The sequence below is a fragment of the Pleurodeles waltl genome, chromosome 4_1 (genome assembly GCF_031143425.1).
Source record: "Pleurodeles waltl isolate 20211129_DDA chromosome 4_1, aPleWal1.hap1.20221129, whole genome shotgun sequence".
Classification (NCBI taxonomy): Eukaryota; Metazoa; Chordata; class Amphibia; order Caudata; family Salamandridae; genus Pleurodeles; species Pleurodeles waltl.
This window is the reverse complement of record NC_090442.1, coordinates 652,135,158-652,158,070: the sequence shown is the minus strand read 5'-3', so window position 1 is coordinate 652,158,070 and position 22,913 is coordinate 652,135,158. Positions and strand designations below refer to the sequence as shown.

Genomic DNA, 22,913 nt, shown 5'->3' with positions numbered 1-22,913 from the left:
CGAGCCCTTTTCTAATACCTAAAGCGTCTCGCTGCGATACGCATGCAACGCAGCCTCGATCCTAAAAAAGATGTCCATGCAAATGTAAATGTTTATACCTATGTACAAATGTTATTAACTTAAACGACTACAGGCTTCCGGGGAGGAGGGAGGGTGCTTGTGAATCTGCAGTACAACATGCCACGAACAGATGTACATTGGGTAAGTCACATTTTCCTCCTTTCGATGGCATGTGTAGCTGCAGATACACATTGTTAGAAATGGGGTCCCTAGTTGGCAGTCAGTTTGCACCCTGTCCAAGTAGGGACCCTCACCCTAGTTAGGATAAGGGAGATACCCGCTCAGATAACCCCTGCTCACCCCCTTGGTAGCTTGGCACAAGCAGTCAGGCTTATCTCAGAAGCAATGTGTAAAGCATTTGCAAATAACACACAGTAATAAGGGAAAACACTACAAAAGGACACCACACCAGTTTTAGAAAAAATAGCCAATATTTATCTATATAAAACGAGACCAAATATGATGAAAATCCAACATACAGTAAGAAAAATATGAATTCTGCAAGATTTACTAAAAATACAGTTCCTTGAAGTCGATAGCTCCACCTGGGGCTATCATGGCGTTGTGATCAACAAAACCAACAGTTCAGGCCGGCCGCGGCGTTGCGGGCCATCTATGGTGTCGGGAAGACCCGCAAACAGTACCTTGGATTTGCAGGGCGTCATGATCCTCGCGGTGAGATCCGGAGAGCGGCATCACTGACATTGCGGTGTCGGTTCCTGAGTCAGTGCAGGAGTCATCGGGCCCTTGAGGTCACACGCGTTGCAGGTCGAACTTCAGGCTGATGAAGTCAGGTGCGCCGGCGTGGATGGCATCGGGGCTGCGGTGCAGGGCAGTGGAACGATGCGACGTGCGGTGCCCACAGGTCACGGTGCAGGCAGCAGCTCGGTGAGGGCGTCCAGCGGCGTTGGTGAGACCAGGGCTGCGGTGTGAAGCAGGGCAGTGCGACGTGCTGTATCCACATGTCACAGTGCAGGCAGCGGCATAGTCATTGCTGAAGCACTGTTGTCGGTAAGCCCAAGCCAGCGGGAAGGGAAGGGACAGTGCTTTGTGACCCTTACGAGCAGTGTCCACAGGCCACGGTGCAGACAGGATGCCTGGTGATGACACAGGAGTCGATGGTGCTGGCGTCGGTGGACCGGGGCTGCAGTGCGGGATGGGACGGTGCTTTGTGTACCTCACGAGCGGTGTCCGCAGGCCATGGTGCAGACAGCAGCGCCGGTGTCAGCAGGAGAGGCGGCGCCGGGGACGCCCAGGCTGCAGTGTGAGCAGGCGATGCCGGAGTGCGGGGCCCATAGGTCGCGGTGCGAGCAGCGGCTCGGTGAAGTCGTACAATGACGGCGTCGGGGAGACCAGGGTTGCGGTGTGAAGAAGGGGAAATGCGACTCTGTGTGGCTTCGGCAGGTCACACTGCAGGCCAGCAGTGTCCTTGGAGGCGGCACAGTAGTTTCTCCTCTTGAACAACACAAAACACACAGTTCCCAGTGCTGCAGGTCGAGGAAACGGAAGTCTTTGGTGTCCCTGAGACTTCCAACAGGAGGCAAGCTCTACTCCAAGCCCTTGGAGAACTTTCTCAAGCAGGACACACAGCAAAGTTCACCATTTGCACTCTTTTCAGGCAGAAGCAGCAACTGCAGGCCAGTCCAGCAAAGCAACACAGCAAAGGGACAGTGCTCCTCCTTCAGCTCTTCAGCTCTTCTCCTGGGCAGAGGTTCCTCTTGATTCCAGAAAGATTTTAAAAGTCTGGGGTCTTGGGTCTTCTTCTTATACCCAGTTCTGCCTTTGAAGTTGGCAAATTTCAAAGCAAAGTCTCAAGTGTTTGCAAGATCCTTCCTTGTCCAGGCTAGGCCCCAGACACTCACCAGAGGGTCGGAGACGGCATTGTGTGAGGCCAGGCACAGTCCTTTCAGGTGTGAGTGGCCACTCCTCCCCTTCCCACCCCTCCCCTCCAGCACAGATGACTAATCAAGATATGCAGGCTACACCCCAGCCCCCTTTGTGTCACTGTCTACAGGAGAGGTGTGAACAGCCCCACTGTCAAACTGACCTAGACGGGGAATCCACAAACAGGCAGAGTCACAGAATGGATTAAACAAGAAAATGGCTACTTTCTAAAAGTGGCATTTTCAAACTAACAATCTAAAAACCAACTTCACTAAAAGATGTATTTTTAAATTGTGAGCTTAGAGACCCTAAACTCCAGACTTTTATCTGCTCTCAAAGAGAAACTGCGCTTTAATAATATTTAAAGGCAGCCCCCATGTTAACCTATGAGAGAGATAGGCCTTGCACAGTGAAAACCGAATTTGGCAGTATTTCACTGTTAGGACATATAAAACACACTAGTATATGTCCTATCTTAAACATACACTGTACCCTGCCCATGGGGCAACCTAGGGCCCAACCTATGGGTGCCTTACATATAGTAAAAGGGAAGGTTGAGGACTGGCAAGTGGGTACACTTGCCAAGTCGAATTGGCAGTTTAAAACTGCACACACAGACACTTCAGTGGCAGGTCTGAGTCATGTTTTCAGGGCTACTAACGTGGGTGGCACAACCAGTGCTGCAGGCTAAGTAGTAGCATTTGATTTACAGGCCCTGGGCGCTTTTAGTGCACTTTACTAGGGACTTACAGGTATATCAAATATGCCACTTATGGATAACCCAATCAACAGTACACTTTAAACAGAGAGCATATGCACTTTAGCACTGGTTAGCAGTGGTAAAGTGCCCGGAGTCCTAAAGCCAACAAAAACAGGTCAGAAAAAATAAGAGGAAGGAGGCAAAAAGACTGGGGATGACCCTGCAAAAAGGGCCATTTCCAACACACATGCTATGCATAGACTACAAAGCAGTTAGCCCTCCGAAAAAACAGTGGCTAGCCTGTACGAGTTGAAGTTGTTTGAAATAATGTTCTTAGGACAGCTTGTCCTACAGTGGCTTGTTGTTGTGAGAAAACATCAACACAGTAGTGTTTAGTAAATGTATAAGGGTTTGACCAGGTAGCTGCTAAGGCTTATGAAATGACCCCCTATATGGTGTACTATACAGAGCACCCACTGCCTTTGCTGTATCAGTCTTTTAGTAATTTCTCTATTGTAGTGTCCACTTCTGGCCCAAAGAGGAGCTTTTTATCAAAAGGCATGTTTAACACAGCCTGTTGGATTTCTGGTTTAAAACCAGGGGATCGCAGCCATGCATATCTTCTGATGGTAATGGCTGTGTTAACGCTCCTTGCAGCTGTATCAGCAGCATCAAGGGCAAACATTATTTGATTGTTACTGGTGGCTTGCCCTTCCTCTACTACTTGTTGTGCCCGCTTTTGGTGTTCTTTAGCGAGATGCTGTATGATATCCTGCATCTCATCAGCTATTCTCCATTGATTTGCCACTTGAGATGCAACTCTTTTCCCCGCAGCATCAAATTTCCTGCTCTCTGTATCAGGAGGGGGTGCATCTCCTGAAGACTGGCTATTTGCCCTCTTTCGTGCTGCACTAACTACCACTGAATCAGAAGGCACCTGATGAGTAATATAATCTCGGTCAGAGGGTGCAGGCTTATATTTCTTTTCTATTCTAGGTGTGATTATTCTGGATTTCATGGCTCATTAAAAATTTGGCCTGCGTGTTTTACCATGCCTGTTAACATTGGGAGGCATTGGTACCTAAAATGTGTTGAAGATAATGTATTAAACAAAACAATCTTCCTCCAATGGTTCAGTGTGCATTGTTACCCCATGATAAGCTGCAGCCCTGGCTATGACCTGATTGTATACTGTGGTATCTTCAGGTGGAGAAGGTTTGGATGGGTAGATATCTGGGTCGTTATCTGGGATGGGATCAGGATCATAAAGGTCCCACGGATCTACTATGTCTTCATGCTAATAAAAATAGTGTGTTGGAGAAGGCATTGGTGGAGGGCTGGTGTGAGGAGAGACAGATAGCTGTGGAGAATGAGGAGGAGAAGATTGAGGAGGTACTGGCTTTTCTTTTTGCTTTTGCACTTTAGCTGGTGGATGTGCAGTGTCCAGTTCATCTTGGAATGCCAGCTTTCTCTTTGTTTTTAGAGGAGGTGCTGTAATAATTCTCCCTGTCTCTTTATGGATGTGTATTCTAGATTGTCTCTCATCCATAATGTGTAGAATGGGCTCAATGTCAGACTCTTCCTCAGAGGTTTTATGGCTTTCTCGTAATTTTTTGGAAAGTCCTTGCTCCTCTGTAAGATGTCTTTTTCGGTTCCGAAGTCTGTTGTTTTTTCAGTTTCGAAAATGTTGTGGAAGGCCTTGGCTCCGAAGCTGCCTTTCTAATTTTCGACTCAGAAACTTGGTGTTTCCTGCTGGAGTCCAAAATGGAGCTCTTTATAGATTTACTCAACTCCGAAGTAGTCGGACGAGGTGCCGTTTTCGGTGCCGAACCCAGAGGTCTGTCGCCGACAGTCTTTTTTTCGGGCTAAACCATGGCCTTCCGGCAGTGTTGTACCCAAAGCCTTAGGATGTTTCTTGTGTGGGGGTGCAGGGGCAGATGTACTCACATGCTGGCCAGCTGCGATAGGTCTGTCGTCTTCGGATTCCTGTTCGGAGTCTGTGTCTCAGACAGGGACTGCTGTCTGCGCCTGCTCTTCTTCGGTGGCGTTGAGATGTTCACTGCTTTTCGACGCCATTTCAAGCCTTCGTGCTCTTCGATCTCTAACAGTCTTTTTTGATGGAAACGATCGACAGGCCTCACAGTTTTCCTTCCGATGGTCTGGAGAAAGGCATAAGTTGCAAACCAAATGTTGGTCTGTATATGGGTACTTGGTGTGGCACCGAGGGCAGAATCGGAATGGAGTCCGATCCATCAGGCTCTCCACACGGTCGGCCCAAATAGACCAGAGTTGGGCGCGAGTGCCCCGAAGGGCGAACAAAGTGATTTTCCGACGGTACTACCGGTTCGATGCTAGATGGAGAACGCAATCGAGACAATACCAACAAAAAGGGAAGGTTTTCTAAAGTTTTCCAAATCGAAATCTCTGAGCGAGAGGAACACGTCCAAACCCAACGGCGAAAAGAAAACAATCTAACATTGGAGTCGATGCCCATGCGCAATGGAACTGAGTGGAGGAGTCACTCGATCCAGTGACTCCGAAAAGACTTCTTCGAAGAAAAACAACTTGTAACATTCCAAGCCCAACACTAGATGTCGGAATGGATATGCATAGCATGTGTATCTGCAGCTCTGTAGTGAATTTCTCATGAGAGTTTAGCTGTCTGCAAAGGGTGTGGTACAAGGTAATGTCTCTCAAAAGAATAAACACGGTTTACAGTACCCACTTCTCTACTCATATCAACTTTATTTCTCACTGTAGGTTTGGTGACAGTCAGGGGTTTGATGCAGATAAAATCTGTCCACAGTAGGAAATTTGTTTTGGAACAGACGGTCAGTATTTATAAGAACTTGGATTCCTCCGAACAGTTGTATACAGACTGAACACTGTATGCATTAAGGTTTTCCATATATCTGTGGTTGTTTATGTAAACTACGCTCCCTGTGAAGTGTATGGTATATGGTCAATGTAGAACATAACCCATGCTTTCCACACTGAAGGGAGTTGTTTCTATGATGGCATTAATGATCCCTCCTATTCTTCTGAGCTATTTTGTACCTACTTTCAGAGCTCTAATGCTGTAACTGTTTATAGAGCAATGTGTACAAAAGAAACGTGGATGATGTCATCAGTGATGTCATTTGAGAGTTCATCAGTGATGTCATAAAACAAGTCATGAGTGAAGTAATATGTGAGGTCATAAGCAGTGCATGGCCGAAGCACAAGATATAGTTAGCTCTGTTAACTAACTGGTGAAAGTATGCGGTTTGTTTTTTAAGTTCAAATGTTAATGTTGTCCCCGACATTACTTTAACCTTAGTTTCTTTCTGTGAATTTTTAAGTTTTTTTTCTCCTAGACAAAAACAGATCTTTTTAATCACACCTAACTTTAACGTTAGTTTAACCTTAGTTTTTTTACAGTGAATTTCTAGGGTTTTTAAAGTAATATTTAATTACCATATGTAAACACAACCCCCTCCCCCGCCAGACATGTATCCAACATCATGTGCAGGACCTTTGGCAATGCACGGCGCGGAGGTTGGCCCCATAGGGCCTGGCCCTAGGGAGTTTATCCCCCATGGCTTTTTTTTATTTTTTATAAAGAGGGTGGGGTGCGTTCGCCCCCATCCCCAATTATGGAACTACATCCCCCAGAGCCATATATATTTTATAGGGTGGGGGTTGTGTGGCGCTCTTGCCCAAGTCTCATTAGGCCATACATTTTCTGGGGCCACAGTGAGAGCCCAAAGGCCCCCACATCCCCAGCCGGCTCCCCGCATGCAGCGGGAGACGGCATTGCCTCCCCCACCCCAAGCAGTGAGCTACTACTAATGCTGCTTCCTCCAGACTGGAGAAATATTTTGATCTGTTTCCATGTCTGCATCAGTGCTACAGGGAAACCGATCAAAAATCCACACCCAACAGGCAGGATCATTTTTAAAGCTCCCGCCCCCGGGAGCACACCTGGAGTTTGTTTTGGCAAAGGTTTCCTTAACCACGAAAGTGCAGGCTGGAAAACCGCTATGTCCCTGGGGTGGGCTCCCCGAGACATAGTTACTGAGCTGGCTCGGGGGTGGTGGAGTCCCCAGTGCTATTAATCGCTCAGGGAGAGAGGGGTCCATAATCTATCTTAAAATCACTGGCACCAGAACTCTCTCACCATACAGCAGATGCCAATTTTTCTAGTAAGTGGTCTCTCTGACTTCTGGAGTTATTACATGGCTGGGGAATCTATGTTTGACTGGCTCTGAAGTATTTTTGTTCCTTTCTTAAAGGCCATCAATACACAACGAGAGAGTAAGTGGGAGAGAGGGGGGGGAGGGAGAGAGGGGGGGAGAAAAGGAGACCACAACCGTACGCTGCTCCCAAAATAGCTACAAAAACACAACAGGGAGTACGGGGTTCATTTATTACAACGAGGGATGGATCAATGGTGCATCAATTGTGCCACCAGATCCCTCATGATCCTCTAATGGAGGCGGGGTGTCAGTAAGCCGTGGTACTGCAGAGGGTCTGGAGAACAGGGGGGGAGGAATTTCCTTTACGGACTAGGTGGTCTCACACACTATATAGTGTCATGCTTCATCATATGACCACCTAGCCCCACCCAGGTAGGACAGTGCCACCTGGGCGGACTCAACCGCACTGTTAAAGGAACAGGAGGGAGTGCGTAAATTAATTCTGGTTCTGGAAATAGAGGGATCCAGCTAATCTAAGGAATAAAAACGCCTAAACAGATACCTGTGTAAGTATTTAATAAAAGGTTCTGTTTGGTGTGGTTAAAAATGAAGATTGGGACACCTCTGTGAGAACAAGGACTCACAGGGTGACCTTCATCTAGATAGATAGATTAGAGGATCACGAGGGATCTGGTGGCACAATTGATGCACCATTGATCCATCCCTCGTTGTAATAAATGAACCCCATACTCCCTGTTGTGTTTTTCCTTTCTTAAACGCCAGACCCATCTGGTTACACTATCTCAATTCCATTCCAAGGACATCATTGTCTGCAATGGGTTCCACCAGGATTCCATACTATCCCCTATTCTTTTAAATGTGCATGTCCAACCACTGGGGAAATAGTAAGTTTGGGTGTTCTCCATCCTATGCAGATGGCACCTGCCTGCCCCTTAAACTGGCTTGTCCACTGGACACTGAGGTCCAAACACTTAAGGACTGTCTTCTTGGAGTTAAGGGACAGATGGCTCCCCCCTTGGTAAGGCTCAATGGTAAGCAGACTAAAATCTTTACCAGCAGGGATGATTCTACTGCCTGGTGACTTCTCGTCAGCCTTCATCAGGTAGTTTACCTATTCCCGCACAAAGGGTCAAAAACCTAGATGCTTGGTTCAATAACTATCTTTTTTTTTTTTTTTACTTCCAAATCCACGAATTCCAGACTTTCTGTTTCCAGGTCCTCTGGGCCTTGAGAAACACACTCACTTCCTCCCATAAATGCCTTGTGCTCTGATAGGTGGCTAATTCTCCCTCACTTATATTATGACAATCGTCTACATTGGACTCCCAGAGGCTCAGATAAAAATAATTACAGAAGATTCAGACTATGGGAATTCTGCTAGTCACTGGCCTGTACAAATCTGACATTTAGAATTGCTCACCATAATCTACACTGCTCCCCAGTCAAGCAGCGGATTCAATTTAGGGCCCTTTGCCAAGTCATTGGACCATCTACCAGAAAGAACCAAAAATCTTTTACAGATGCTGGCAATACATGCTCCTTCCAGACCTTTACATTACATTTATTTTGCACTGAATAACCTGTGCTACAGAAAGACACATGCTAGAGGTAGAGCTTTCTGGGTCTAAGACTCCGAACTTTGAAACAGCCTGCCACTGGAACTGTAACAGACCTTTCAATTTATGACTTTCTGTAAAAGCTGAAAACTTGACTTTTCTGTTGATCCCAGTTTCCCACTGCTCGTTTCACTTTTTTGCTGTTTCTTTTTCATCTGCTTCATTTTCTGGCCTAGCAACATGATCCCATTGGGTGGCAGTCTGTGCATAAATATATAAATAAATAAAGTCATGACGTTGATACAACCCGATCTAAAAACTGATAAAAATTCGGCTTCAAGTTCATTGTCAGTTGTTTTGTTTTTAGTGATGAAGCTACATAGCTTTCAATTACCTTTGTGAGGAAAAAAAATCCTGCAAGAGGCAAGTTGCACCTAGAAAGAGAATCAAACCCACCAACATCAGATGAATCCGGTTCAATGCTGACAAGTAATTTGTCGAGAACGATGTCACCCAAATTCTCTTAAATGGAGATTTCATAAAAGGTACCAGAAGTTCAGGACAGAAGAATCTTGCCTCTAGAGGCTGGTGAATGTAGATAAATCCACAGTGACAGAAGAAGAATACTATCGAGTTGGGGCGATCCCACTAATTTTGAGGTGCACAAGTCTAAACAGACTGTGGACCTGATTTAGATGTTGGTGGATAGAATACTCCATCACAAAAATGACGAACATCCCGTCCGCCCAATTACAATCCCCATAGGATATAGCGGGATGGTAATACAGCATGCAGGATATCCATCACTTTTGAGATAGAGCATTCCCCTCTGCCGACATCTAAATCAGGCCCTTAAGACCTTGCTAAATAGATTCTCAACGTCCACATACATGCACAGGGAAAGAGCTCAGTTCCACAGATAATAAAGCTGTCATGCACCACTTGCTTGTTGATGTATGTCAATAAAGAACAACATTCTTGCCATACAAGAAGTGCAAAAAAGGCATGCAAGAGGAACACAACTTTCATCTATGCTACAGTAATCTAAAGCAGGAAGTTGGTTAGAAACCAAAGCTTGTGCAATTGAAATCGACACATGGCCTAACAATTTAACAACAAAGGTCACTTGTGGGGAATTGCTTAGGGGAGGCTTTCCCAGTATTGTGAATAGACTCAATGTGAAAGTATTTGTTCCAGAAAAGGGATGTAAACTGGGGATGGCAGTCTTAATTTACATACAAATTCAGGGATAGATATCCCTCTCATTTTGCAAAACACAATTCAAAATCATCAGAACGGCTCTGTGATGGCAGTGGGGAAACTGGTGGGAATAGAGTTAATATTGTAGTCAGCTAAGGGCAGAAAATAAGCCTCTCCTGCTTAGATAAATAGTGGTAGACCTCACCTCACCGTGACAGACCCAGTACTAGTTAAAATCCTTCACACTATCGAACTGCACTATTCCATAGGCCCATGTGCATTACATCCAATTTCTCATTAGAATGCAGTACTCTTTAGTCGGTCCTTTATTCTGCACTTTCCACTCCTTTACATTTCAGTAACTAGATAGAGGAGGAACTACGTAAACAGTTCTGTTTTGACAATGTCTTGCATGGCCATAGTAAGACCACTTATGCCCACCTCTTACCCTTCAGATGAACTGACACAGCATCCCTCTAATTGCCTATTTCACCATCTCTAGATGAAGAGAGATGATTGATCTGGGTAATGGGGCAGTGGCTTCAAACCCATCAGAACACCACTACTCCATTACAAGGACGTATTTTACCAGAAAACGTTTCACTGCACAGCTTCTTCTATCCCTAGCCATCACAGAATTGATTGTTGTCTCTTCAATGCCTTTAGGTGGTCTCTTTCTGTTGTATGCTCTTCTCCAGGAGGTACCCCAAAAAAGTCGGTCTTCAAATCCCTGTGGAATCTCAAGATGCCATCTTTATGTCTTAGATGCTTTGCTAGGGTGGTGGAGAAGGCTGTGAACATCACATGCATAGATCTACCGCCAAATGTCTTACTGGTGGTGGTGTATGCGTAGAGGTTAAGGAAGCAGGCCACAGGCTTCAGTATTCTTATAAAGCTACAGAGGTTTGACTGTTTAGTGATTTTTCTATTAAACAAATAGCCTTGAATTGTGGCCATTCTTTGCTGGGCAGCCAACAGAGCGTCTTCAATTTGTATGCGATATGATTAAACATCGGAGATCCAATATGATCTGGGTGAAATGGTTATGTGATCAACCGAATGTCTATGTGGGTTTAAGTCAGTATAGGAGTCCAAAGGGGTGGGGAATTACCACTTCAGAGATCAATGCAATTGTCTGCTGTAGCTGAAGAAATTAGGGGCCATATGTACGAACACATTTTCCCATTGACACAGAACGGGAAAAACCCTTTGCTACATCTGGCCCTAGAGGAGCTCACATAGCAGCCATGGATGGTGGATGGGTTTTGAGGATTATGTTCATTTTGAGGTACAGAGGGGTGAGTGCACTCAAACTGAACTCCCAAATGGCAACCCTGTGCTGGTATAGATGGCAGACCGAGCTGATCTTGGTAGTGTAATAGGAGAAACACTAAATCAACTGAGCCCCGGAGCAGGAGCATTACATAGGAGAAATCTGCTTTGATGCATTGAACGATGTATGTGCTGCAGGCAGACTGTGAACTGGTTTTAATACTTGGTAAGCCTAATTTAGGTTAGGATGGAGTTGACCGTGTTCATATACAGTGATAACTGACGTAGGTTTCAGTCAGATAAGCAAGTAGCGTCTTGATCAATTAAAAACAATCAGCAAGAGCAGATTCCTAAAAGAGCATCTCAAATGATGATAGCAGAGATGGAGTAAAAAGGGTTCAGTTTGAAAAAAGGTGACAAAGGAAAGGGCAGTTCTCCAGTACACAAGGTCTGTGCCACACTGTCAATCAAGATGGCCTAGTCAATGGCAGTAAAGACAAATTTGTCATTTAATGTTGTTTACGTAATGACAATTTTTTTTTTTCAGCTCTTCCAACAGAACCATGAGAGGCATTTAAGCAAAAGGTATGGGATCTACTACAGAAATCACCCAAGTTGATCAGGAAGGAGGACACCTGGCTACAAAAGGAAGAGCTAATATTTAACAACAACACGATAAACCATGGACAACTCAGGACTGGTGCTTGTGTATAAATTATCTTTTCAATGAACTAGAAAGCAGGTTTATGTACACGCCAACAATACTTTTTAGAATTAGCCTCTCACCTTGCTGCTGGGTGTGATGTGTTCAAGTCATTAGTGGATTTGTAAACAGATACAGTACAGTGGGTCTACTGATCGGCTGCAAGCTCTCTCACTGCTACAGACAGACCTTAGAGGCATTTTCATTTGCGAACCAGACAAAATTACAGAAAATGATAACTACTGATGAACTGGGACATTTCGATAATAATGAGAAGACAGTTGCTAGGAAACCGACTGTGCTGAATGAAAAGGAACAGCTCTGGCAGCTCCTCGACCTTTTCCAGGACATGAATGGAAAGGAAAAGGATTGTGAATGAAAGGGCACTGTAAGCAGATTACAGAGATGGCTTGATGACAGACCTCTGAATATCACTAACTGAACTGGTCATATTCACCTACGTATTGTTGTAATCGTTCTCTAATGTGCTAAGCCTACCATCACCCCCATCTCCCTTCCCTTACCCCGAACACATTTAGGTTGTTGTGGTATGCTTACTACTTTTACTGGCCCTTCTGAATTTATGAGAGCCCTACAATCATTATGCAATGTTATCCACGCTGTGGGTGGTTTCTTGTATGTTCTTGTGGCTTGCTGAAAATGATAATGTTTTTAAAAAAGCGCCCCTGCTAACCATAGGCTCCATGGTAAATACACAATTTTGCAAAAACTGAAAAACGTTTTTTTCCCCTGGGCCCTGGTCAGAGCAGTTTCCCCTATTTTAAGGCACCAGGATATTGCCCCAGATGAGAGACACGTACACATCTGCATAACATGAGAGATTACACAATAAACTATACGGAAAGGGTACATGTACAGAGTATATTTTAAGGCATAACTAAAACATAGAATGGGTGTGGAAATAAATGAAATGGGTACATAATCCCATTTTAAACACCTTCAGACAGCATTGTATGATTAAACACAGGGAGAATGAGAACTCAGTGAAACCTGTTGGGTGAGTGTCGTGACTGGTAACAGAAATCAAGGCAGACAGATACTGTGCAAGGCTATTAGCTCACTTGAATACTGTAGTGAGGAGGCAAAATTAAAAAAAATGTGAACATGAAAGTTCGAACAAAGGAAGGGAGTTAGAAATGAGCTGAAACGGTGTAAAAAGAATAAGTGGGTTCGCCAAGGTGAAGAGAGGAACAATAGTCCATCTTGGACCTGAGTAAGGCCTGAGTAAGGCGAGTGTCTTTCGCTCCTGTTACTAAGGAATTATCTCCTCATCCTCTGACACACGGCTAGGCATAGGAGGCTCGAGCTCTTTACTCTGTGACACCATGCAGTGAGAGGTACCAATAAGCTGGATGGAGTAAAGCGGTTTCAGTGCCGCCATTTCTTTTCTGAGTAGCTTTGACTCACTGACAATTCTGTTTCGATTATACTGATTGATGGCAGTTTTCCGAGAGTGCAACGAGTGTACCACACGTGTCTTGGCAATGCAGAACTTGGCCAACAACGATACGAAAAGAAAACGAAGAGAAGAATAACTGGAGGAAATTTAAGTAAATAGAAATGTTCTCATGTTTAACTTCAAATCAGGTACAGAATGGAGAAACTATGAAAGTGGATTCACTGCGGCAGATGATTCGGTGAAGGAGCCAAAGTAACTACATGAATTCAGCACGCAAGTTTATTATTTCAAACCCTATACTGGTTTCTTTTCTATTTTTCAGTACGGTATACCCTGTTCTACCCTAAGTGGGACCCAGCCGGGCTGCGCCGAGACCCGTCTCACCGAATGCTAAAGTGAGAAGCCAGAACTTACAGCTCAACAGGTCATCGCCACAGGGAACCGGCCTGAAGCTATGCCGCGTCAGTGAATTCTCTGAGTAAAAGAGCCAAATATTGAATGTTTATCAACCAATAAAAGAATTATTAACTTCACACATGGGTGGTATACTTTATAGCCATCTGTCATAAGGACTGGGACATTTATATGCCAGAGTATCGTGGCCATAAATATTGTGCTACAAAAATGTTGCAGCCTAAATATCGTCAAGATACGTATACTAAAGTAAATACAGGTTTACTATTCTTAACTCAACAGCTACCTCAAAGATTTATATATCAAGGTATATGTGGTGGTTAATGTAGATAACCCACATAATATATTTACCTTAATATTTAGTTTTTTTCATAATTTTGCAGCAAATATTTTTTCCATAATATTCTAGCACTCCACATAATTTGATATTACATTTTACCATATTGCATCACGAGCATAAGGTTACACTTCTAGCCTCCAATAAGTATACGGTGTTGAGCATGTAGTGTTGAGGCCCTAGGCCCTCATGCTACTAAAAGATATGACACAGACACAGTGGTAGGATTCTGCAAACTGGCCCAAGGATGGATACTGTGATGCACATGGCAATGATGGTGCTTGCCATTCGGAGACCTGGACGATGAGGGAAGTTGCTGGGGTGAGGTTGACTGGAGGGACTGTAGTTTTTTTTTTTTCCTCATGTACACATGTTAGCAGTGGAGCCATCTGCTTCAAGCAGCCGGTGACAGGTGGCTTGGACAGTCACACTGTGAAGCGTGGGGCAAGTATGCGGTTCATGCATGGCATCTTAAATTTGGTACTCCTGCTGAGCTGTCTCCAGTGACATCGCTGCACCCTGGTGGCTGTCTTGTCTGTGGGTGTACTCTTCCTTCGTGGCATGAGTCCTCCATCTCTCCACCCTGTGATCTTACGCTCTTGTTCTCCTGTGGTCGTTAGGTGTTGCAGTGTGACAGGTGTTCTCACACAATTTCCTTTCTTCCTTCTTTACAGCGTGGTGTTGCGCATCCCTTTCTTCTCCTTTGTTGTGGCATCTGGCCACCTCTCTTCCTTTTGTGCGGACCTTTTGAAGGTCCTGTCCTGTCCAAGGAATAGGGGGTCTTCCCCGAGTTGCAGTGGTGGCATCATGCCACTCAGGGTGTGTGACTCTCCTCTTGCGAGTTGCTGCCAAGTCCGTCTTGAGGCAGTGTGGGGGAGGACACTCCTTGATTAGTCTCGGGCCCATTACAGGGTAGTGACGGCGGGTCACGTCCCTTTCCCGCCTCCTCTTCACTTGAGGGCACAGTGCATGCGCCTCAAGGCAGCACCGTCGCAGCGCTAGGTCCTGCTTGAACCTGGGCTACTTTTCAGGGCTGGTCGCTTCTCTCGACCTGCTGTGTGATGGGCCAACGGTGGCCATCTTGTACCGTAGTAAGGCCGGCTGGCACAGCCTCATTTCCTGTGCATTATGTCACGCTCTCGGGTCTCTGTCCATCTTCTCGGGCTCCTGCCCGTGTTGTCAGCTTTGATGGCGCAGCTCTCTGTGTACCTCTGACCTTGTCCCTTTTCCTTCTGGGCGGCTTTTGTTGATGCCTGGCATGTCCCTCTCTTATCTAGCGATGATGTCCATCACTCCTGGGGCATGTGGCGTTCTTTTGGCAGTGGCAGCGGACGCCCGCCAGGGGTTGCACAGTCCATGCACACTCTCCTTGTGCCTCACGTGGCACTTGCATCCTTTTCTCACCATTGCAGCTTGGCTGGGACAGCTGAAGTCTTCTCCTTCGCTGTGCAGCGTCGTACATGTCGTTTCCATCTTCTGCGCTGTTTCCGTCTTCTGCACTGTTTCCGTCTGCGGGTGCGCTGTTGGTCTGGCACAGTCACTCTCTGGGGTGTTGCTGTGAACTTGTCTTACAACCCAGCTTGTTTCCCTGGAAAAGCAGAAACAAGGGTGCAGTACCTACTTTGGCCACTAGGTGCCACTACTGCACTTCTTTCCAGCTGGAAGACAGTCTTTCCTCCCACCATGCCTCATTTGTTGCCTGCAGACACCGGAGAGGAGCCATGCTGCCAGGAGGAGTTCACCAGGCTGTAGGGGGCTGCAGGAGCTGCAGGTAAGTTGCATTTTTATTTATTTTCACTTTTCTCTCTCTTTTTTCTTAAATTTTTTTCTTCACACACTGCCTCATGATGAAGAGGCAGGCAGCTGTTCACTTTGAATGTACTTTTGTTTTCCTCTGCCGGTGCATGGCAGCACCGCTCGATCGGGTCACTTGTGCAGAGGGGGCGGCCCTGGGCATTTCTCTTTGGCTTTGCATTTGGAAGGGGGGGGGGGGGGGGACTGTCCTAGGCACTTTTCTTTTCTTCTTGTGGTGCCTGGCAGCACCTCACCACACAGCAGTACTTTTTTTTTGTTACGCGGCGGCAGGGGCATTTCTCCCACTGTGGGCCACGTTACCTTCTCGGGGTTGGTGGCGGGGGCGGCGGGCCCTGGCCATAGTTTGAGGTTCCCTTTGTTTTGTTTTTCTGATAATCTACAGTGCGCAACAGCACCATTTTTGTTGCGCGGCCGTAGCAGTATAGCTGACGCTACGGGCCGTGCTGCCTTCTTGGGGTGGAGATGGGGGCGGCCGGCCTCGGCCATTAATTAATCAAGTTTCCCGACAGCACCATTTGCCCACCTTATGCACGGCCCCAGCAGCCTTCACACGCTGAGGGCTGTGCTTCAGCTGACACGGGAGGGGAGGGCTCCTCGTGCCTCATTTACGGCGACCGCAGACGTACTGGCAGTGCTGCGGGACGGTATCTTTCTCACCGTTCCTTGTGGTGCGTGTCTGCACCATAGTGCTTCTGCTTTCGTGGCCGTAGTAGCGCTTTCTTCTTTGCAGAAACCTCCGCCATATCCAGAATTCTGCGGGCCGCTCTATGGTGGGTCACCAGGCACCTACCACTTCCCCATGTACCTGCGGGGCTGGGGCTGCAATGGCCTTCTTCTCCCTTCTACTGTTCTTCCTGCGCCGGTCGGTGTTGTGCCGGCAGGATACATGGGGGCGCCTTATGCAGACGCATTCCCCCCCTCCCCCCAACACCCAACGGCAAAGTTCTTGTCGGCAGCCAAGTGGGGCTGTAGCGCCCACTCTCAGGTCTGATGTAGTGTTGGGGCCCTAGGCCCTCATGCTACTAAAAGATATGACCTAGAGGTAGGGTTCTGCAAACTGGCCCCAGGCACGTGCGACCGGCCTCTTTTATTGGCAGGGTCACCTGACCGGTGACGCCTGTGTTGGGTGGGTGTGGGGTAAGTATGTAAGACCAGCCCTCAGCTGAGTGGCTGGTGTAAACACTAGAATGTGTCCAGCCGGACACTACAGGACGCAGTTGCACTGTCCATTGAGTTTAATATGTGGCTTTCGTGTTTAGGTTCTATCACGTTTATGGATTCCTTGCAAGTTCCCGGGATCAAGACATGTTAATTCTGCATGCCGGAAAACAACAAAACCAAGGGACCTGCTAACTCCAGGAACACAGAAGTAGCAAGGATTCCTGATTGAACGTTGAGAATCCCCCCCCCAAAAAAATGAGGAATTACCATTAAACTCGGTAACTCCAGATCCATTCCCCAGATAATTTCTCATTTTCAACTGCAGTTTCCCCTGAAATTCAAAATCTCCAGGAGAAACACAAGAGCTTTACAGTCTTTTCAAAGGGCTCATAATTCCTAATTGGGCCGGAACCAGTGTTATCCACCCCAGCGGGAATTAATGGACTCATAACGAGCGCCTTCGTGGCTTGAGTACAATTACTTCCTTCATTTATTGGAGTAATTTGGCAGCTCTAACGCTTTTGCACAAGGTGCATCCTTCCTCCAGCAAGTTGATAGTTTGCCCCTCTTCTTGGTACAGCTGGAGAAACGGCTGTTTCCTCCAGTTTACACCAGCATATAAAGGCCCTCATTCTGAACTTGGCGGTCTTTTCGCAAGACCGCTGAGTTACCGCCGCGGTGAAGACCGCCGACCGCGGCGGTGTGCCGCTGTGCGCATTCTGACCGCTGGGAGCGTTCCGCCGGAAAACCGCCAGCAGCCACACTGGCGGTCGGCGGGAAAGTGGAGACTGGTCAACCTCCACCGCCACGCCAGCAGAACACCGCCCACAGAATTACGACCCACATTTCTGTGTGGCGGTCTTCTGTTGGCGGTCTTCTGTTGGCGGTCACGTCCCTATGGCTCCCGTCGCCTCCCGGAGGACCAACGCACAAGGTAAGTTGATCGTCCGTGAGGGGAGGGGGTGGGGGGGTGTTGTGTGATGTGTGCGTGCATGGGGGTGTGCGTGTGAGTGTGTAGAGGGGGTGTGTGAGTGCGTGTATGCGGGCGGGGGGTGCTGCTGTGTCTATGGGTAATGTGTGCTGTTCGGCAGGTGCGCATGTCGGCATGTATGTGTGCGGGTATGTGTCCCCGTTGTGTATGTGTGTGTAGGGGGTGTGTATATGTGCATGTTGGGGGTGTGTGCATGTCGGGGTACATGTATGTGCATGTCGGGGTGGGGGTGGGGAGGGGGTTCGTACCACCTCTGGGGGGTGGCAGGGGGGTTGAGGGTGTGGGGGGAGGACTCGGGTGGGTAGTGGGGGGTGGGGGAGACCCCTATCAGTGCCAGGGAAGGAATTCCCTGGCCCCGATAGTGCTTACCGCCATGGTTCGCACGGCGGTTCCCGCCCGCAAGAAACCGCGGCGGTAGGCAGGGTCATAATACCCTTGGCGGTCTTGGGACGACCGCCGGGCCGGAGTGCGCTAACTCCAGCCCCGCGGTCATGACCGCCGTGGCGGTCAGAGTGGAGAAGTAGCGGTCGGTCGCGGCGGGGACCGCCGCGGTCAGAATGCCATTTTTAATACCGCCGGTCTGTTCGCGGTCCGACCGCCGTCTCTCCGCCGACCGCCAGGGTCAGAATGAGGGCCAAAGTGTCTTCAACTTCATCCTCGCTACCACACCAAATGCAAATTCAACATTAAGAAACCAGTCTTTCAAAGCAATGAAAACATTTCTGTTCTGGAGTCTGCTCTGTAATACAAAAACAAGTTTACTGGTCTGCCCACCATCCCATTCAAGAGAAGTATCTGACCAACACACCTAATGAAACCACAGCTGCATATACTGAATTTACCTTCCCACTACATTCACACCCCCCTGGGCAACTGTGAAGTTGGTATATGAAATATTCCCTCATATTCACTCGTCAGCGTCCATCACTGTCTTCCCTCCCCAAGCTTTGTACTCAATGGAGCATAAGACTGAAATTGTGTAATTTGCCTGAAACCAATTAAATCAGCAGCTACTCCCCATCGTCTGCTCCAGGGTCAAGGTACGCGGAATTCAACTTTTTTTTAAGGAGAGGACCCAGAACATCTAAAAAATAGTGATAGCCCTTGGGGCCCTCCAAACACTGACAGGGCTCAAGAGCAATATTGAATGCAGCTTCTATAAGCTCTGCTGCTTCTCAGTAACTACCAACCAACTCACTTTCCCTATTTCATTATCTGCCTATACATGAAGCATAAACACACAATACCAAGGCCAGTCTTACTCTGTTACAAGGTACTACCTACATTGTTACAAGTTCTGAGCCCAGCATGCACAACTTGTCCCATACAACACCCTACTACACAGCCAGAATAGTATCCCCATATGTCACATGGCACTTTGTTTGGATTCTTTCATACAATGTGCCCAGTGGCATGCCCATCACAGCCATCTTTCATACAGCTACCCGGTACCTTATTTCGAGGAGAGGCTACCCAGTGAGAAATCCTTTGGATCTTATACAGGTGGTACTTAGGTACAGAAAGCGAGCTCGAAAGTGAGATGAGAAGGACAAGGCAGGGTCAGAGTAACCCTATATTTGTGGTCTACATATGTCAGAGGAGGAGGAGGTTCAAAAATAGTGGAAGATAGCGTGGACATAGGCACCAGTGAATCCCAGTGTCCTAGCTGAAGAATTTAACCACCCTTGTCCCTTTCCGTCTTTGCAGGTTTTACTTTTCCCTCGAAATATATAGGGGGGACACACCAGAATAGAAGCAGTTTACAATGTTTATGGCATAATTATACCATAGAATTGCTGGTCTAACAATGCAGATGCTGATGCATGAGTGGAATTTTCATAGCTTTCCCTCATGTCTGTTTGAAAGAAGACATGATATATTGGGGTGAAGAGTGAACTTTCCAAATAACAAGATTAACAATGTCAACTGGAAGTGGATTCATATAGTTGGTTCTTAATGAACCAACATAATGTCAGCAAAACACTCCATTTACAGGTGATGAGACTTTCTTCTTACCAACCTTACTTCATATGTATTGTTGTGATAGAGCGATCAGGTCAGTTAAAGCATCAGGGTGTTGTACATGCTTGCAAAATCAGGCAACAAGGGTAACATTATGCTTTGCATCCGCTTTAACGGTATTTGTGGGTTCAGATCACAACTTTGTAGAATCTTTCAAAACCATGCCAAGGCCTACCAATGTTAAAATAATAGTGCTTTTCATCCATTCTTTTCAAATGTGGAGTCTGACAACAAAGGGAGGATGTGTTTCCGAAAATTAAAGAAAAAAATGCCCCAACAATGGTAGAAGTTTTCTTCATGCACTTCGGAGACATTTTAATTTTTTTTCTGCTAAGGACAGTCACCTTTCACGGCTGTTTCCGGGACGGAAAACTCAGCACACAAAAAAGAGGCCTTCCTATGCTAACAAGCCAGCTGCTCTGTGGCGGATAAGCCACTAATAAAGCTGGCCCATTTTATAGATAAGTCAGATGAAGGCAACCAAAAATGTGGCAGGATTTGTCTGGCATCCACCATACCTTTAGTTTGTCCATAAGTGACACACTTACACCAGTTTGGTGTGTTGGATTAAAGAATTCATGGACCTCCAGAGAGGCATGAACCAAGTTGCCTGCTTAGTGGACAAGGTCCTAGACATCCTTTAAAATCTTTCAAGATCTGACTACACAAATTCAACTTAAAAATAAATTTGGTGAAATCACTTCCATTTCATAGAGAGGCATGACTAGAGTGCCTCAGGTGAAGACCTGCTGCATGCACGAGTCCTTCCAATACAATGCCATAAAACTCTGCTCCCCTCAGTCCAGAACAGGGAAATGCTTATAACTGGTATAATGCATAAGGTGTGCTGGGATATGTGTGAGCAGCAGAGATCGGGGTGAGAGGCACAGAAATGAGAACTGTTGAGTAACAGAGCAGGTATTAGAGATCCAGCTTGTTTGGTCGGCCCACGTGGAAGGGAACTACATATTCCAAGCAGTAAGTCACATCTCAGAAAATGGTGAGACTTAGCCAAATAGCCTTCAGAAAGAGCCATAGACCAAGATGGCTTGAAACTGACTAATACAGTAGTTCACTTTGGCCAGTTAGATCAGTGAATGGCGAACCTAGCCAATGCATCTGTCACTGTGCCAGATAGCTGTATGTTTCATAGCTTTCAGAAGCAGGTGAGTCAGTCTTCTACCATGCAAGAGAACCTGAGGAAGAGGAATCTGAGTGGGCATACAGTGCACAGGTGCCAGAGAAAAACTGCTACACAAAAAACAGAAGAGTGCCAGGGAATACCTCGTAAAACAATAAGCTGTTGCCAAACTAATTCCTCGCCTCTCATTCTTTGACTCAATCATTTAAAGTAAAGCACATCCAAAATAAATACACCCCCAATAACAGCTGCCTGGAGACTCCAGATGGGTGGCAAGTAGAAAATGGTAAAGCAGACAATAAAGAATGGAGTCCGGGCAAAGTGTCACAAGGGCCGCCAGTTTCCTCATTGCTCTCCAAGATAAACATAATGGCCTTTGATAACCGATTTTAACAGCTGAGATGATATGTTATTACTCTTTACAATTTCAGAACACTATGGTAAGGATGCTAGGGAGCAAACATTCCATGCCTTGCAATAAAAACAAGGATTCAAAATTACAGATCAATCTTACATGGCTTAAAACTGAGCCAATGTTGATCGGGCGTACGAAGAATCTGAATAGCATATCAAGCTGTTACACTTCATTTAGGATTAAAGGGATGTTTATATTCACCCTAGGTTTCATTTGTGTAACATCTTAATAGAGCAAACATATTCATAGTGTGATAAAGGATTTGGAATTCTATTTCTCAGTTGTCTATAAAATACCTCTCTCCTTTTCACGTCCCAGGCAGAATCCTAAGATCATTATCTACAGGAAAAACGACTACTTAACATTTTCAGAAAAGCATAATGAGTGCAAGAGTTGCAGGAACCTGGGTCTAAAAATATGTAACATGTTAGTACAGGTGAAAGCAAAAGATTTTGGAAGTGAAAACCCAGCGATTCATGTTATGGCTACAGATTCTTATATGTTAAGTAGACCTTGATTTGGTATTTAGCTTGGTGTCCCCAGACAGACCCAAGTCATGTATTAGCCGCATTGAAAAACCTGAACTAAACTTAACTAAACTAAACTACAGAGGATGCCGGGCTAAGACAGCAGTGGTCTTCTTAAAACTGAAAGAAGTGACAGATGAATTAATAGAAGTATCAGACACGAACAGATGTTCTTAACGTGTGAACATACCTTTGAATGCAGATGTAAAATCCCAGAATGTAAGCGATGTGGTAAATGCTGATGTTGCACGAAGCAAACCATGTTTCTACAAAGATGAGGGCAGTCACACTTCTACATTTTACCATGAGTGAACTTATTTACCATTCAGGGGGAACCATGCTTCCATCCACCTCCCAGAAAGTGTTTTTTCCATTCATCTCCTTAGTGTATTCTACCCATCGATGGCGACCTGGAACATCAAACAAACAGACATTTGATGAAACAGAAAGGCGCATACTTACACTGCAGGTAAAGATTTAAGATAAAGTTACTGAAACAAGAATTTGCTTTTATTATTAAGAAACCAAACCAGACGCAAACATCCGTGAGTTGTCGTCCTGGATAGTTCTCCAAGGATGGGGAAATAGAATAATTAAAACTGTGTTTTTTCGGACAAGAAAACAAGTGCAAAGGCCGGAGAACTGCCCGCACGACACACACTAAAAGATGTCATATATCCGCTAGTAGACAGCAATAATTTAAAAGACTCTATATACTACATTATAATAAAATATTACATACTACTGTATTCCCTGGCAGTTACAGAAGGCTACAATCGATACTAAATCAAACACCAAAGGAGGGACAGGGAGGTTAGTGGTCCAGTGTACAGTCTCCCAAAGTAATTAATCACAAAAACCAAAAGAGGACACTGTTCCAGAATAGAAAAACAGGGAAACCTGACTCTTCAGGAGAAAGAGCCCTTACGCATCACAATGGATGTCTAGCTTCATCACTGCAATGTCTGACGGGCTCCCCAGAGGGGGGGGGGCTCATTGCCAAAGTTCTCTTATAGTGACTGGCGTGATTGACTATATAGAGGCCAACACATTTCTACAGGCACTTAGAAAATCAGGAGAGAAAAGCTAAAATTGG

The 22,913-nt window shown here is 46.1% G+C and overlaps 1 protein-coding gene across 1 annotated transcript in view; it reads right to left on the bottom strand.

The window, feature by feature from the left end:
• Positions 1 to 22,913, bottom strand: part of NDUFA12 (NADH:ubiquinone oxidoreductase subunit A12) — a 119,550-nt gene that overhangs the window by 59,816 nt on the left and 36,821 nt on the right. Inside the window, exon 3 of the mRNA XM_069229108.1 lies at positions 22,140 to 22,227. Within this exon, the coding sequence (XP_069085209.1) occupies positions 22,140 to 22,227 (88 nt within the window). The remainder of the gene's footprint in view (positions 1 to 22,139; positions 22,228 to 22,913) is intronic.